Here is a 17,547-nt window from a genome sequence, read left to right as displayed (position 1 = left end):
CCTCCCTCAGGAGACTTTCCTCAGTGCCTCTGACTCCCTCTCAGCCCGTGTTTCCCTGAGGCTTCAATCGGCCCTTCCATTCCTTCCTGGAGACGTCAGCAGTCATGGCCAGCATCTGTCTGATCCCCAAACCATGAGTTTCATTCCTTCTTTAATTTTTTGTAAGTTCCTGGGGAATTCAAGACCTGCAGAGACTTCTCCTGGGCAGGGTTCCAGGCACTGGATACAGAACCATTCAGCGTCCCCCTAAACCCTTAGAGCTGCACCCCGTTCAGCTCAATGTGCAGATGATGCGATTCCTCAGTGACCCCTGTGTCGGGTGAGATCCCTGTGGTTCTGAGCAGCAAAAACTGAGTTTGGCTAAGTGAGCACAGAGAGCGTGCAACTGGAGGGATGCAGGCCAGGTCAGAGAATGGGAAGAAGCCCCCACACCTGCACAGTTCAGGAAGGACAGAAAGTAGGGCAGGTCACCCCGCAGGAGCTCACAGTCTGTCCCCAGAGGCCCCTTCCAGCAGGGAGCTTAGGTCCAAGCACCTGGAATCCCAGTGTCAGGTTCCCAGAAGACAGAGGTGCCTGGGTCTGACGACTATATTCTTGGACCAATAGGGCAGGCTGAAGGATGAGGAAGATGAATGGTTAACAGGGACCCTAACCCTGGGGGGAGAGGCTCAGGAAGACAGACTCCAGATTGAGTGCTTCCTGGATGCACATGTGCCCTCTTCTCAGACCGATGGAAATGACTCTCCTCACCCTATTCTGGGTCCAACATCCCACACACAACAGTAAGTGCACCGCTCACTTCCCCAGCTGGACACGAATCACCTCCCCTGCTGTGTGTTGCAGGGATGTCAGGGGTGAAGGGCCCCAGCGCGATGCCAGTGCTTCTCCTGCTCCGTGGGCTCCTGTCCGAGTACTCTGCGTATATATTATATATGTGCAGCAACAGGGAGGTGCAGTAGGCTCCAGGACCTCCAGGAGCGCTGCTCCCCGATACCAACCTTCACTGGGATCCCACTTCCTGCTCCTCTTTCCTTCGGGGAAATTCTCCCCTGTGGAGCCTGGGCTGGGCCATCGCTGTGTCAGCACTGTCACCTGGGTCCTAATCAAGGCCTCACTGCTCCTCTGAGAGCACGTGCTTGTCACCCCAACAGAGAACAGGAGGAAGCTGGGCCCAGGGTCCAGGAATGTGGCCACAGCCCCCACCTGGGAAGGGCCGTCCTGGGTGGGGCGTCTGGGTGCCTTGAGCCTCTTCCCTGGATCCATGTTGAGCTGATTGGTCAGGAGGATGCAGGGTGTCCTGCTTCAGGAGGAAGTGAAGCAAGCACGTGGTGTTTCTGTAACACAGCTCATCCTGGGCCCAGGGCGGTGGACCCACCTCCTTGGAGCCCAGGCCACGGAGCTGTCTGTTGCCACTTGCTGTGCTTCCCAATGTGGGGAGAGATGCGCACAGGTCTGTGCCGCCACCCAGGACATGAGTCCCTTCTGGCAGGGCCTGTTTTGGAGGCTTCTAGTTCCTCGCTTGGCCCTGAGTTTGGTGGTTTTAGCTGCTGCTCCTAGTTCTCACAAATGCCCTGAAGTTCACAGAGCTGCCCTCATACCAGCCGGCACACAGCCTCCAGCTGGCTTGTTCCCGGGGCTCAGACCTAAGAGAACAGGGGAGTCTTGAGTCTGCAGAGGTCCATACTTAGAATCCACCAGTTATCTCAGGACGTTGTGCTGCTGACACAGGATATCTAACAACTGGTGACACTCAGATGCCTGTGGAGCTGGTCTGGACCCAGCCTCTGCGACAAGGACAGTTGGTGAGGAGCACCTTGTACCGTCCCAGTGAGGCTCTCAAGCCACCTGTGATGTTGCCCGTCACCCTGCACATGGCCCCACACTGCCCAGCCACCCCTACTTAGCTCGTGTGCTTCTGAAGGACGTTGAAGCCAGTCTTGACTTTTTTTTTTTTTTAGTTTTTTATTTTTTAAATTTTAAAATCTTTAATTCTTACATGCATTACCAAACATGAACCCCCCTCCCACCTCCCCTCCCCATAACATCTTTCTAGGTCATCCCCATGCACCAGCCCCAAGCATGCTGCATCCTGCGTCAGACATAGACTGGCGATTCAATTCACATGATAGTATACATGTTAGAATGTCATTCTCCCAAATCATCCCACCCTCTCCCTCTCCCTCTGAGTCCAAAACTCCGTTATACACATCTGTGTCTCTTTCCCTGTCTTGCATACAGGGTCGTCATTGCCATCTTCCTAAATTCCATATATATGTGTTAGTATACTGTATTGGTGTTTTTCTTTCTGGCTTACTTCACTCTGTATAATCGGCTCCAGTTTCATCCATCTCATCAGAACTGATTCAAATGAATTCTTTTTAATGGCTGAGTAATATTCCATTGTGTATATGTACCACAGCTTTCTTATCCATTCATCTGCTGATGGACATCTAGGTTGTTTCCATGTCCTGGCTATTATAAACAGTGCTGCGATGAACATTGGGGTACATGTGTCTCTTTCAATTCTGGTTTCCTCGGTGTGTATGCCCAGAAGTGGGATTGCTGGGTCATAAGGTAGTTCTATTTGCAATTTTTTAAGGAATCTCCACACTGTTCTCCATAGTGGCTGTACTAGTTTGCATTCCCACCAACAGTGTAGGAGGGTTCCCTTTTCTCCACACCCTCTCCAGCATTTATTGCTTGCAGATTTTTGGATCGCAGCCATTCTGACTGGTGTGAAGTGGTACCTCATTGTGGTTTTGATTTGCATTTCTCTAATAATGAGTGATGTTGAGCATCTTTTCATGTGTTTGTTAGCCATCCGTATGTCTTCTTTGGAGAAATGTCTATTTAGTTCTTTGGCCCATTTTTTGATTGGGTCGTTTATTTTTCTGGAGTTGAGCTGCAGAAGTTGCTTGTATATTTTGGAGATTAGTTGTTTGTCAGTTGCTTCATTTGCTATTATTTTCTCCCATTCAGAAGGCTGTCTTTTCACCTTGCTTATATTTTCCTTTGTTGTGCAGAAGCTTTTAATTTTAATTAGATCCCATTTGTTTATTTTTGCTTTTATTTCCAGCATTCTGGGAGGTGGATCATAGAGGATCCTGCTGTGATTTATGTCTGAGAGTGTTTTGCCTATGTTCTCCTCTAGGAGTTTTATAGTTTCTGATCTTACATTTAGATCTTTAATCCATTTTGAGTTTATTTTTGTGTGCGGTGTTAGAAAGTGATCTAGTTTCATTCTTTTACAAGTGGTTGACCAGTTTTCCCAGCACCACTTGTTAAAGAGATTGTCTTTACTCCATTGTATATTCTTGCCTCCTTTGTCAAAGATAAGGTGTCCATATGTGTGTGGATTTATCTCTGGGCTTTCTATTTTGTTCCATCAGTCTTGACTTTACAGTACCTTTTTCAAAAGAAACCTTTGGGACTTCGCTGGTGGTCCAGTGGTAAAGAAGCTGCCTGCCAATGCAGGGGACACGGGTTTGATCCCTGGTCCGAGAAGATCCAACATGCTGCGGAGCAACTAAGCCCATGCACCGCAACTACTGAGCCTGCTCCCTAGAGCCCGTGCTCTGCAGAAACAGAAGCCACTGCAATTAGAAGCCCATGTACTCGACGAAGAGGAGCGCACTCGCTGCAGCTAGAGAAAGCAGCCCCTGCCCGCACAGCAGTGAAGACCAGGGCAGTCAGATAAACACACAGGGATGCTGTTTCCCGAGTTACCTAAGGGAATGCCTCCTGAGCCCCACTATCTACTGCCACCCTTGTAAGAAATGCACGTGGGCACAGACCCAGCAGGTAAGGTCCCTACAGGGCCGAGGTTCTGTATTTCTCTGCGGCTTTTACTCGTTACCTGTTCTGTGGTAACCCCCACCTGCCCCCTCCTGCGACCCCTTAGCCCCTCTCTCCCTGCACCAGAAAGAGGCTGCCCACAGAGCAGCAGGGCCAACCCAGGCTCCAGACCCCTTCCCTGGCCTTGCCTTGCTCCAGGGCTCTGTGGTGGCTGGGGTGCCCCGGGGTTAGCAGCTGGCTCTCCTCCTCTGGATCAAAGCTCTGGAGCTCAAGAGCAACCTGTACCGCGTGGGCCAGAGCAAGGTCTTCTTCCAGGCTGGCATGCTGGCCCACCTGGAGGAGGAGTGGGACCTGAACATCGCAGACGTCATCATTGGCTTCCAGGCCTGCTGCTGGGGCTGCCTGGCCAGGAGGTGAGTCCCGGGACACACACCCCACCCAGCCTGATCCTCGCTCGGGGTCACTAGCTATCCTGTGGTGGAGGCCACTGAGGAAGTGGGGCCTGGGCACCCTCAGGTTGGCAATTTCCCCCCAGAGAGCCCCACATGGCTTTCCCTGCCCCTGAATTTCTGCCTGAGGTTTAAAGTAAGCAGGCGGGAGGGATGACTGTGCTTGGATTTTCCCTCCAGGAACGCTCCTGCCTCCCGCTGTTCTTCCCTGTGTCCCTTCTATAGGGGTGACACCCAGAGCCGGCTGTCCCCAGAGGACCCCAAGCTCTGGAAAGGAGGCATCCTCGAGTCCCTGCAGCTCCAGTAAGGTCAGGAGCAGACTTGCGCAGGTCAGCGGGCAGGGCAGCAGCCTGTTTGCCCCTTGAATCCTCTGTATCTGGGCCCTGGGGTGTCTGCTCTGGCCTGAGCTCCGAGCACTGGGGACAGAATGTCAAATGGATGTTTGCAGCATGTGAGCTGCTGACACTCTCCCACCAAACACAAGCCCCTGAGTTTCTGGAAGAACACCCCTACCTCTGCCCTCCTCTCAGCTCCCTTACCTGCAAAACGCAACATATACATAACAGTTGGTTTTAAGACCAACTATGGTTCAGTATCCTCATGGAATAATCTCCTGTCCCTCCCTCCAACCTGGGGGGAGGGGACCATAATGACCCAGGGATGTTTCCTGGGGTGAAGCCGCCCTGAGGGAAGGGCAGGGGGCCTCCGTGGGGCATCCAGGTCCACCGCAGTCACTTCTGCTTGCGGCAAACCGAGAAGTTCACCAGCAGTCCAGCTGCAGGCCTCTCAGACTGTGGGAACTTGAGCTGCTTTTCTTCATCTGTGAAACGGAGCCAGCACTCCTAGAGCTGACGTGAGATTCAACAGGAAAGGCGTGGACGGTGCCAGCACAGTGCCTGGCACTCACTCAGCCCCGCCCACAGAGGCTCTTTGCTCAGGAACCATATGGAGGCAGGGCCAGCTCTCTGTTGCAGACTTTCTGAGTCGCCAGGACACTGGTTTTCTGATAAAAGCCTTCCATTCGGAGAGAAAAAAATCTGTTGTCAGGTGGAGCTAAGCCGAGGTGGAAAAGGGCAGCGTGCTCTCAGCCCTTCGCACGAACTTCTGCCTGCACCTTACGGCAGTGACCACCAAGGCTGGGCCTCCTCCTGTGGCCACCGGGACTAAAGGCGCCAGTTCCGTCCCTGCCAGCAGGGCTCAGTCCAGAGGGATCCGATCCTAGGGGTGGAGGCGGGGCTAGAGTGGCTGAGGGGTGGCCTTAGGCCCCTCTTCCAGGCACCATGGGCGCAGAGCAGGAAACGGTGGGCTCTGCAGGCGAGGTCACGGGGGCTTCTCAGAGGACGCTGCTCAGATTTGGGCTTTGAAGAAAGCCCTTCTCCCAGCTGGATGCAGCAGGTGTCCCTGGCAGAAGAACCTGTGTGAGTGAATCCTGGCAGCCACTTGAGCGTGGCCCTCCACAGCAGAGGGTGACCAGCATGCACTGAGCAACTGGTGTGTTCTGGGCCGGTACCACGTGGTGGTGGCAAAGGTGGATGAGGTAGGCCTGCTGGTGAGTGTGGGGTTGGTGGGTGAGAAGATGGAAACATGGAGGGGTGATTTGCCAAGGGCCTCACGCGGTGTGGTGGCAGGTCTTCCTTCAGGGAGCCCGAGGCAGGGTGGACTGTGTCAAGAAGGACGTGGAATGTCAGGACTGGACTTGTTTGTCTAGGGTGTCAGCACGATGTTGGGAATAGCCCAGGGTGGGGCCTGGTGGGCAGGATGTTTGTTTGACTTGAGAACTCAGAAATAAGGGTTTTGACTTTCACTTTTGCTTCCCAGAGTATATCTTGGCCAAGAGGGTGTGTGCGTTCTCATTGCAGAGATGCACAGCTGTGTTCTTACTGCAGAGACGCACAGCTGGCGGCTACATCTGCACAGATGTGAACAACTGGATCTTGTTCACACTCGGACAGAGGAAGGTTCCTGAGTAAGCAGGTGGGTAAGACCCCGCCCATCCCCTCTTCCCATCCTCAGGAGGACTGTCTGAGGAAAGGATGATTGTCATTGACTGACAGAAGAAGGAAATGGAACCTCAGACAGGTGAGGTCAGCAGGTTAAGCAGGGGCAGAGCCTGGATGTGGAGGCAGGTGTGTCTGAGGGCTTCCTCCCAGCCATGGGCCCCTAAACAGAGCAGAGGAAGGGTGGCACCTGCTCAGGTGGGCTCAGCTCAGGATGTGGACTCCTGAGACATGAGCAGCGACCCCAGAAGGAAGGTGTATGTTCCAGGTACTCAGCCATTTAGGAAATTAAAGGAAGCAGATGGGGTGGAGGAGGACAAGGAGTCAGAGCCTCTCCTCCTATGACCTGGCCACCTTGAAGCTGTCCTGAGGGTGCTAGGCTCGGGCTGATGGGGGAAAGGGAATTTTTTTCAGATACAGGGAATCAAGGTTTGTTGAAAACCCTGCCTCTGAGTACTAGACTCAGTGCCAGGCCTGGGGGACACTTGGCCTGGAGACAGACCGGACACCAAGCGGGGAGTTGAAGGGCGTTGGCTTCCTGTGTTTGCCAGGCCCTCTGCTCAGGATGTGGGTGATGGGAGGTTCTATGTGGGGAAGGTGGTGCTGCTGGAAGAAGTGAGAAGGGCTCACTGCACAAGGTCCTCATACCTCCCGGTGTTGCAATGTTAAGATAAAAAGCCAAACTCTACAGACATCAGTATAATAGGCTTTTCTAAATCCAGCTTGAACATCTGGGAGTTCATGGTTCACATACTATTGAAGCCTGGCTTGGAAAATTTTGAACATCGCTTTATTAGCATGTGGGATGAGTGCAATTGTGCGGTAGTTTGAGCATTCTTTGGCATTGCCTGTCTTTTTGACTGGAAGGAAAACTGACCTTTTCCAGTCCTGTGGCCACTGCTGAGTTTCTTTCAGTCCCTTCAGTTTTTTCTCTCTGGTTTACGTTGGATCCTTTAGAATGATTGATTGATTAGGATCTTTCGTTTCTTCTCCACCTCGTTCTCTTCCTCTTTCTCCCCTTCTCCCCTCCCTCCCTTTCTAATTTAACAGGGGGAACTGGGGTTGTGCTGTGTCATCAAGAAGCTGCTTGTTTCATGTCCCCATAAGGGGTCCCGCCCCTCATATTTTGGCCAGGCTGTGCCCAGGAGGGCGGAGGGTGCCCAGAGGCCCTGGACACGAGGAGCAGCAGAGCAGAGACAGGGCCCCTGATGATGCGGGAAGGGTTCTCAGACCTGGAGAAACTGAGAAACAGGGACCATGATCAGGAAAGTGTGGCCTCAAGAGGAGCTGGGGAGCAACTGGGGGAAGGTGGCAGAGGGAGGCTTGGAGCTGGGCCTCCAGGGACAAGTAACCCGTCACACAGTGAGGCCAGTGGGAAAGCACATGCATGGGGAGGGGCAGCCTGTGCCAGGGAGGTGTCAATCTCCTGCAGCAGGCCCTGCGGAGACAGAGAGGGTGAGGAACACGGGAGCTCGGGCAGTCGGGAGAGTCCAGGTGCTCGGCCAGGGACTTTCCTAACCCCCCTTTCCCTTCCCAGGGAGGGTGACTGCAGGCACATGAGGGACATGGTTGGGAGAAAATGTCTGTCCACGAGGAGGGGAGGGATGCATGCCTGGCCATGCAGCTGGTCAGGGACAGGCTTCTCCAGGGTCCTCCCCTCTCCCACCAACAGCCTTTCCAGAAAGGGACCAATCAGAGGCTAACAGAGGAGGAAGCCCTGGTGGGGAATCCAGCAGAGGAAGCACCATCAGCATCCACACCCAGCTGAGGCCCCAGACAAGGGTCAGGGCCAGGCCAAGAATGGGAGGGAAGGATGGCAGGATGAGTCCAATGCTCAACGCATTTACAATTGTTTGTCATCACCCAGGAGCTGGTCCTTCTGCCTGAGCCCTCCTCTTCTTTCTAACTAGGCTCTATTCTCATGTTTCATGATTTCAATAGGCTGACCTGGCTTCTGGGGTCCTGCAGCTTTGGGGCAGAGAAGGGGCAGGGGGCCGCCAGCTCTCCTCTTCCATCTACCTGGAGGAGGGCCTGCCTTTGTGACTTCTCTCCCATCCACATGACGGTGCCTCCAGCCTTCGCCACCAGGCACACTCCCTAAAAACAAGCTGATGGTTACTCTTCCTGAGGGAGAGCTGGGAACATCGCAGAGGAAGGTGCAGGAAGAAAGATTCTCGGCTTGGAGCCTAGGTGAGGGGACGCGGGGGAAGCTCTAAGGCAATGGGGCTGCTCTAGATGGGGTGCTGCGGGGAATGGGAGGCAGCACTACCAGCGGGCTCTCAGTAACTCATCTATGGAGAGGGGCGAGCAGAGCGAGGATGAAGCTGTGTTGGTAAAGAAGGGCAGTCTTGCTTTTCAGCCAGGGGAGGGGCGTGGTGTTGGTGGGGGCGCAGTGACGGGTGTTTGCTGTCTCCTTCGCTCCTGCTCTCAGGGTGACCCTGTGTGAGGCTGGAGTTCTGTGAGAGCCTTTACATCCAATGGGAGAAGAGCATCGCCCTGTTGTGACACCAGGCCAGCCTCCGGATGTCAGGGCTCTTTCTTTCTCAATCCTCTATAAACATTCGTGTAAATAAACAGAAAGGAATATACCCAGAGACTTCAAGACTTCTCTTATTATTAATTCAATTCACAACAAAACGCTTCCCATTACATTTACTCTTCTTTGCACCATAGAAACAAAAGAAAGACACCAGCTTATTGTGTCCCACTCTCTGCAGCCTCACGGACTAGAGCCCTCCCAGCTCCTCAGTCCATGGGACTTCCCAGGCAAGAATACTGCAGTAGGCAACCATTTCTTTCTCCAGGGATCCTCCCTGCCCAGGCGTCGATCCCACATCTCTTTGGTCTTGCGTCTCCTGCATAACCACTCGCATTCTTTTTAACCTTTATGTCTCTCTTTTTGGCCACACTTTTCTAAAGTCCTCTCCTTTGAATATTATTATGAACTCATGGCCTTTCACAGACTCAGCCTGTCTCCTCATTATCTTTTATTGTTATGATTATATGTGGGTGCCCCTTTATGACCACTGCTCTGATCACCTTCAAGAGCATCCTTGCCTTTGCAGGAGCAGAGATGCTGTCTCTGGAATTCACCTCCCTTGCAAGGGGTCTTCCTTCCTCTGAGTGGACGGAAGCCCATGGGTGCCCATGTGGGTGGGCAAGATGCTGCTGGACCGTATCTGTTTAAGGTCACAGTTCACTCTCATCATTCTGGTTTCACCCTGTTTTCACGCCTGCTTTTCTACAGAACTAGGCTTCATCTACACGAACATGTTCCTACACTGACAGTTGTCCCAGCACAAGTCACACATTTCTTGGCATTTAATTCAGCCGCTTCCATCTTTTTTAAGGTGGTGGCCCCAGAAACCACCCCATTCTTGTGGGCTACTGACTGCTGTAAAGTGACTTCTGTTGTCTTAGAGTTAAAACAATCCAGTTATAAGTGCATTTGGTTAAAACAGGTCAGTTTGTACAGAGGGTTCTGCTCGTTCCTTCCCAAGGAAAAGCTTCTTCTTTAGATAGTTTTTCAATGTCTTTAAATGATATCACTACATTGGGAGGTGGAATGGTGTGAGAATGTGTGCGCAGGAGACAGGAACCTGGACTTGGAGTCTGGCTCTAGCACTAGCTGTGTGCTTTGAGTAAATTGCTTCACCTCTCTGAGCTTCAGTTTCCTTTCTTATAGGATCATTGTGAGAACTAAAAGGAAGTGAATTCATACCAAGCAATTGGGAAGATGCCTGGTGCAAAGTGGGAAGTCATCAACCACAATAGCTAATAAGCAGTAGGTATTGCATTTAGCTTTTTCTTGACTTAAATTTGATAGTATTGATTTGCTTCTTATTAGGAAAAATAAAGATTTTGTTTATTTACATACTTTCTATTATACCTTTCCACTTCTTCTCCTTTTATCATTATTCCACTAATTGTATATCCTCTGTTAGGAAACTTTGTACTTGTAAGCACTTTATTTACATCTTCGTTTCTTATGCTCTTGACTGGACCTACTATTTCTTGACGCCCAGCTTTGAAAGCTGGGATATTAGTCCTCATCCTCCCTTCAGTGCTCGGCTCCCAAGCTCCAGAAGTGTGTTCTGATTTTTAAATTAACAAGTACTTTTTCTTCACATATTTAAATATTCTGTTTCCCTTTAAAAAATAAAGGTTATTTTATAATGAGTATAACTCTTGAAAGTCCCTTGGACTGGAAGGAGACCCAACCCGTCCATTCTGAAGGAGATCAACCCTGGGATTTCTTTTGGAAGGAATGATGCTAAAGCTGAAACTCCAGTACTTTGGCCACCTCATGCAAAGGGTTGACCCACTGGAAAAGACTCTGATGGGATTGGGGGCAGGAGGAGAAGGGGACAACCGAGGATGAGATGGCTGGATGGCATCACGGACTCGATGGACGTGAGTCTGAGTGAACTCCGGGAGATGATGATGGACAGGGAGGCCTGGCATGCTGCGATTCATGGGGTTGCAAAGAGCTGGACATGAGTGAGCGACTGAACTGAACTGAACTGATAAATGAAATAAAGCTAAGATTTTTGAATCACTATATTATACATCTGTGAGCTATATCATATTATATATATTAAGATTACCTCAGTTTTAAAACAGTCTCCAAAGGAATTGGACATAGATATATTTACTTTAGATTTTTTTAAAAACTCAAACAAAAGAGTTACATTTTTTTTTGTGATATTTTAATCCTTTTTTTAAGAGCTAACTTGTACCATATAGCTGCACATGCTTCTCAGCAATTCACTTCAGTTCAGTTCAGTCTCTCAGTCATGGCCGACTCTTTGAGACCTCATGAACTGCAGCAGGCCAGGACTCCCTGTCCATCACCAACTCCCAGAGCCTCCCCAAACTCATGTCCATTGCATCTGTGATGCCATCCAACCATCTCATCCTCTGTCGTCCTCTTCTCCTCCTGCACTTTGTTTTTCCTAATGTTTCTTACTGGCTTCATTTTCACCCCTTGCACTGTTTATCTTCAGCATTTCCTCCATTTCTTTCCAAAGGTGCCTCATGTGATACCGAGTCCCTGTCCCACAGACTCTGCACTTCTTATCCCATTCTGGACTGGTTTCTAGGTCTGCTGCGTGCCCAGCTGGGATCCTTGGATTCCCTTCCCACGGGGTTGATGTTCCTGATTCCTGGATCCCACGTCTATCTCTCTCGTGGGTATCCTTTACCTTCCTCCATAATTAAACAAACAGGTAATCTATGTTTTTGCCTGCATCTCAATTTCAAGTAAATTTCTAAAAGCCTGGTGAAGAGTGAATGCTGCTGTGAGTATGGATGGGATGTGGGGGGTGGTGGGCTTGTCCCCTGCTCTCCTCTCAGCCTCCCTCTCATCTTGCTCCCTCTCCGGGGCTCTGCCCAGCAGACCGTTCTTCTCTCCTGTGAACACCCTCCCTGTTTCTCTCCCTCTGCTGTGCTCCTCTTCACCCAGTTATCACTTCTCCATCCAGTGAGTCTTCAAACATTCATGAAAGACTCCAATCTCCTATTGCTCCCACGCTTGCTTTTATTAGCAGCAGAGGGAGGAGAGGCAGGCTACGGATTCTTGAGCCAGTGAGTGGGGTGCAACCAGTGTACCAAGGGCAAGACTTCTGCTCTTAGGTAAGTCAGGTAACATCTATGTGTCAGCTTCCTTATTTGTAAATGAGGATACAGTGGTACAGACCTCAGAAGCTAATGGAATAACATATGAGGGACCATTGGTAGAGTTTCAGAGCCGATACCAATGCAGAGCAAGGATCACAAACACCAGTTGCTCTTCTCAGTGAAAGTGAAAGTTACTCAGTCATGTCTAACTCTTTGCGATCCCTTGGATGACACAGTCCATGGAATTCTCCAGGCCTGAATACTGCAGTGGGTAGCCGTTCCCCTCTGCAAGGGATCTTCCCAACCCAGGGATTGAACCCATGTCTCCTGAATGGCAGGTGGATTCTTTATCAACTGAGCCACAAGGGAAGCCCACTTGAAGCTGTTTCCACTCGACTCTGAACCAGGGACTTTTTGCATGTTAGGTGAACCTGATAACCACTACACTACAGAAATCAGCACTCTTATCAGCAGATGGTGTTATACCCATATATACCCTTACCATCACTTCAGTCAGGTCTCAGGAGGAGGAGTTGACAGATGCTCTTTTGCTTTCTTAAAAATAGTAGCTCAACATCATCAACACTTGCTTTCCTTCCTCATCTCCCATGGCAAGATAATCACATTCAGAACCAAAATAAATGATTTAATCATAAAGATCTGGTTTTTTTTAAAGAAAGACCACCGAGAATGGGTATATCTGAAAGGATGGACACCCTCATATATTATAAGTGTTAACATAAATTGCTACAATTTGTTTGAATAGCGTGGTGTCTCTAGGTATGGAAATTTTTGAGGTGTTGATGCCATCTGATCTTAATTCTACTTCTAGATATACCTTAAAGATACAGTCTCAGATGTAGGTGAAGCTTTATAGAAGGAGAATATTTTTTCCACTATTATTTACACAAACAATTAGAAACAACCTAAACTACAGGAGTTGGTGACGGACAGGGAGGCTGCAATTCATGGGGTCGCAGAGTCGGACACGACTGACCGCCTGAATGGCCTGGAAAGTACAACATCAGGGGAGGACAGCAGAGAGGACTGGGCGCCATCCAGGAACCCAGCTGCCCAGGGCAGGGCTGCAGGGAGGGGGCTCGTGGGAGAAAGGCTCCTGCAGAAGCAAGGAGGGTGTGGGCTGTGGGAGCTGCAGCACCAGAAACTTTATCAAGGCAGAGACTCAAGCACAGGGAGCAAGACATCATTTTGGAATAAAAAGAATCACTTACCAATAAACATATATCCCCAGGTAAGTATTTTTGTATATTGTTGAGAGTACAGCATAGTTATCATTAACCTGCTATTTGAATCAGGAAGGCTTGGGTTCAAATCCAGACACTGGCACCAGCATGAAGTCTTGGGCTGACCCATCTTTACCTGAGTTTCAGGAGCCTGCACGTCACAGACACTGAATCAACATGAGTTATTACCAGTTAGTGACGCAGGTGTCCAGCCTCACACACTTTCCAGAGCATTCCTTTCCATGTTCCTTTCTATGAGTTCTCCTGTCTCTGGTTTTATTGCTCCTATAACTTCGCAGATGGCTGTCTCCTCTCTGATTGCCTTCTCCCTGTGCCGCAACAGGAGAGCAGGACTCTGACTCAGCTTGGAAGGAGCTGCAGGAGGTGAGTGACTTTTCTTAACTAACAGCCAGCAGAGCCCAAGGGACAGAGAAACGCAGAGGGTTAAGTGGTGTCACTGATGGTCATCCCAGGGGAACCCACCAGAGGCCTCCCCCGTCACTGCTCCCTGCAGCCGCTGTTCGCTCGTGATCTAGCCCACAGCCTGTTTTCTCTTCCCCAAGGGTGAAACCACACCTCCTTCCAGCCTGACTTGACGGGAGGGATGAAGAGACATCTCCGAGACCCTGCTGCTGCCATCATGAGCTCCACAGACCTCGTTTACTGCTCAGGTAGTCAGCTATCTCTTGTCTGGCTGGTTTCCATTTGTGATCCAGAATTGAGGGTGGTGCCTCCAGGCTGAGACAACCCACAAAGGAATCAAAAACCAAGAAGGGGGTGGCTAAGCATTCTGGAGCCCTCCAGAGAGGCCAGGGGAGCCCCCTACATTCAGGGTTCCATCCGTACAGCCTCAACCCCAACCCTCTCCTCAGGGCACCACAGCACGGTGTCTACTTCCTCCTCCATCGCCATACAGCAAGGGACCCAGAAGTGAGGCCAAGACAGCCCACGGTGAGGGAGACAGCTGATGGGGATCCCCAAGGTCAGACAGGAGAGGGAGAGGAGGTCCCCCAACATCCCTGGAGCTTCTCCTGCCCTCTCCCTTGCTCCAAGCCTCCTTCTGCTCCCAGACCCTGGGGTACCACCACAGAGGCTTTCCTCCAGTTCTTGCTCTGCCACCCTCCCACCTAAGCCACTCTGCATGGGTTAGGGGACCCTGAACTGAACTCAGGTCAGGACTGTGCCACCTCAGTCCTCAGGGAGGAGTGGTCAGAGCTTCAACATATGAATTGGGACAGAGGGGACACATATGTCCCTACCCATAAATCCAGGGACCTTTGGTCAGAAAGAGACCTTAAACACATTTTCAGTTCAATTCAGTTCAGTCACTCAGTCATGTCCAACTCTTTGCAACCCATGAATTGCAGCACTCCAGGGCTCCCTGTCCATCACAGACTCACAGAGTTCACTCAAACTCATGTCCATTGAGTTGGTGATGCCATCCAACCATCTCATCCTCTGTCCTCACCTTCTCCTCTTGCCTTCAATCTTTCCCAGTATCAGGGTCTTTTCGAATGAATCAGCTCTTCACATCAGGTGGCCAAAGTATTGGAGTTTCAGCCTCAGCATCAGAACTTCCAGTGAATATTCAGGACTGATTTCCTTTAGGATGGACTGGTTGGATCTCCTTGCTGTCCAAGGGACTCTCAAGAGTCTTTTCCAACACCACAGTTCAAAAGCATCAATTCGTCGATGCTCAGCTTTCTTTATAATCTTACTCTCACATCCATACATGACTACTGGAAAAACCATAGGTTTGATTAGACAGACCTTTGTTGGCAAAGTAATGTCTCTGCTTTTTAATATGCTGTCTAGGTTGGTCATAACTTTTCTTCCAAGGAGCAAACTACTCAATATCATTTCCATTCCACCGCAATTTCTTTTAATTTTATTCTTTTCTTTTTCCATCTAGAGAGTGAAACTGTTTCTCAAGTTGTTGTTGAGCATTCCGAGGTCACAAAACAGAAACTGAATGTCCTACTCCAAAACTGGGAGAGATTTGTGGCTAAGGCCAATATACCCAGGTAACATGCATGGCTGCACCAGGAATGCCACTCAGATTCCTCTGCCCCAGGCCAGGTTCCTCCTGGCAGGCATACCTCCTTCAGGTGGCATCCTATAGTTGGAGTCAAGGATGTTCTGTCTCAAGATCCCAATAGCAGTTTTTCCTTCATGTCATTTGCTGGCAGTGAATGGCCTCGGGTTGTGAAGAGATGAAACCTGCTACAGGGTCAGGTTATGTGACCTTGGACATGTTACTGAACTACTCTCCGCCTTAGCTTCTTCATCTGTTCAGTTTTATTGTGAAGACACTGAGATCATGCATGCAAAGTGCTTTGCATGATGGCTGACACAGAGTAGGTGCTCAATTAATATTAACTTTGAAATAACTTCTTGAGAAGAGATAGGGGGCAAAGATCTTTTTCCTAGAGAGGAGGACAAATAGGGTTCACTTTTGAACAAGTCAATAAATCCTGCCAACATCCTTTTGTGTTGCTGGGGATTCTGACTAGAGCCCTTTCCTTCCCCATCTTAGGAACTGTACCAACGCTGCAAGATCCAACTGGCCCATATGGCAGAGAGTCTGGAGAGGAACTGGGTGGAGCTAGTGGGGTCCTGTCTCTAGCCCTGCCTGGCTCTGGGGCTCTGGGCTTATGTCTTGGGGCCCCAGGTCTGTTCTGTGTCCAGTGAGAATAGCAATTGAATCTGATGGACTATGGTGATGGCCTCAGAGTGAACTGCAGGGTCAGAGGTGGGGAACCAAGTGCACTCATCTCGTCCAAAGGCCCAGGGAGGCCTGCACCAGGGTCAGACCCAGGGTCAGGGTGGAGCAGAAGGTCCAGGTTGGAGGACGAGCAGGCAGGCTTGGGCAGCAGGGCCAGGACTAGAGTGAGGAGAGTGGGCCCCGAGGACACAAAGCTGAAGGGGCTGTGATGCTAACAGAGGTTCCGGGAGTGGGAGTGGGGATATTTCTTTCTTCCCTGATGGGATCCGCTCACGCTGGGCTGGAGGGCCCTGGGTGATCATGTCCTCCACACCCTGCCTGGGACCTGGGTTCTCCCTCCATCTGGGACCCTCTTCTAGTCTCCGTGGAGCCGCCCTGACAGTGGGAAGGCCGTGTGGCTCAGCGAGCCCTCCAGGGTCACAGTGAGTGGCTGTGATTGCGTGTCATCTGAGGGATTCTGAGGACCTCACGCATCCCCACCCAAGAGGAGAACACTTCCTCCACCCGCTGTGCAAGTGCCGGTCTCTTCAGGATTAACAATTCAGATGGGTGACTCCTCAAGTCTCTTGAGTCTTGGAGAGGGTGTATGAAGTTGCACATGGCCTTGGGGAGCAGGCATGTTTACCAGCTAACATGTAACATCCGAGAGGTCAGGGATGCTGGGAGATGGGTCAGGAGTCAGTGAGGTGAGCCAGAGGGTCCAAGGGAACCAGGGCTCACAGCAAATCTCCCGCTTCCCTGTCAGCTGGGGAAGTGGATGGGCCCAGTGAGTTTTCAATGGAAAGATCAAGGGCACAAGCCTTGGAAGAGAGGAGATGCCAGGCAAACTGATCTTTAAGGTGCTTTCTACCTCTGACTTTTGGTGTGTTTTTTTTTGTTTTGTTTTGTTTTGTTTTGAAGTATGCAGAGTTAGCCAACCTGCAAAATCTGAGGACACAGACCCAAGGACTGTCCTTACATTTAACACCAGTAGCAAGTTTGGGGGGTTCCCATAATCACCGTCAGGTTTGAGAATTCCCTAGAAGGATTCTCAGAGCTCACTGTAGATATCGGCATCCCAGTTATGGTTTATTACAGGAAAGGATGACGTTTCAGTCACGGGGATAGTCTAGGCGGGTTTCACACACAAAGCTTCTGTCCCCAGGATGCTTTCCAGCCTTGGATTCAGTGTGTGGCAAGACACGCAGACACCGTCTTCCAGGGAATCTCACCCACTTAAAAACAATTATCCTAACCTATGGTGGTCAGACTAATGCCCTAAAGTCCAGCTCCTCCAGAGGTCAGAACTGATAACATGTGACCCAGAGGCCCCATCGCGAATGTCACCTTTTCTGTTTGTCCAGTGGCCAAAGGCCAGAGCAGATGAGGACACTCCTATCAGCCAGAACATTCTAGGGACTTAGAGACCACTTCCCAGAATCAAGGGCTAAGAGCAAATTGACTCCTCACTACACACTAAGGTCCATGAGTGAAGGGTTTTCTGCTCCAATCAAACTTCTCTTTGTTTCTCTGTGGAGTGCCCACCCTACCAACTCTTGGCAAGTGATGGTTTTGACCTGCCCCCGAGTGTCTTTACCAAATGCCTACCTTAATTGTATCTTAATATGACTTTTGCATATGTTTTCCACCATTGAATAAGTATATGGAGCATTTACAATGTCCAAATATGTGCTTAATGTAAAAAGAAACACTTATAAACCTTTAATGAAACAATTTCT

The 17,547-nt window shown here is 50.4% G+C and overlaps 2 protein-coding genes across 25 annotated transcripts in view; one reads left to right on the top strand and one right to left on the bottom strand.

Moving 5' to 3' along the window:
• Window positions 1-17,547, bottom strand: part of LOC101102047 (apolipoprotein L3-like) — a 234,245-nt gene that overhangs the window by 131,708 nt on the left and 84,990 nt on the right. The gene's annotated exons all lie outside the window — the stretch shown is intronic.
• The window catches only part of LOC105605770 (apolipoprotein L3-like), a 35,676-nt gene that overhangs the window by 14,784 nt on the left and 3,345 nt on the right, over window positions 1-17,547 (top strand). For 2 of the 24 annotated variants that reach the window (XM_060413186.1, XM_060413175.1), the window contains exons 1-5: window positions 6,097-6,218; window positions 9,927-10,025; window positions 11,272-13,488; window positions 13,668-13,775; window positions 15,017-15,128. In XM_060413186.1, the coding sequence (XP_060269169.1) occupies window positions 13,709-13,775; window positions 15,017-15,128 (179 nt within the window). In that variant the 5' untranslated portion in view covers window positions 6,097-6,218; window positions 9,927-10,025; window positions 11,272-13,488; window positions 13,668-13,708. Of the gene's footprint in view, window positions 1-6,096; window positions 6,219-8,182; window positions 8,432-9,926; window positions 10,030-11,271; window positions 13,489-13,667; window positions 13,776-15,016; window positions 15,129-17,547 lie in introns of those variants that run through there. The other 22 variants (XM_060413185.1, XM_060413182.1, XM_060413184.1 and 19 more) reach the window with 22 other exon arrangements.

The sequence above is a fragment of the Ovis aries genome, chromosome 3 (assembly GCF_016772045.2).
Source record: "Ovis aries strain OAR_USU_Benz2616 breed Rambouillet chromosome 3, ARS-UI_Ramb_v3.0, whole genome shotgun sequence".
In the NCBI taxonomy this organism is placed as follows: domain Eukaryota; kingdom Metazoa; phylum Chordata; class Mammalia; order Artiodactyla; family Bovidae; genus Ovis; species Ovis aries.
Note: the sequence above shows the minus strand (reverse complement) of the source record. Positions and strands in the feature narration are given on the sequence as shown.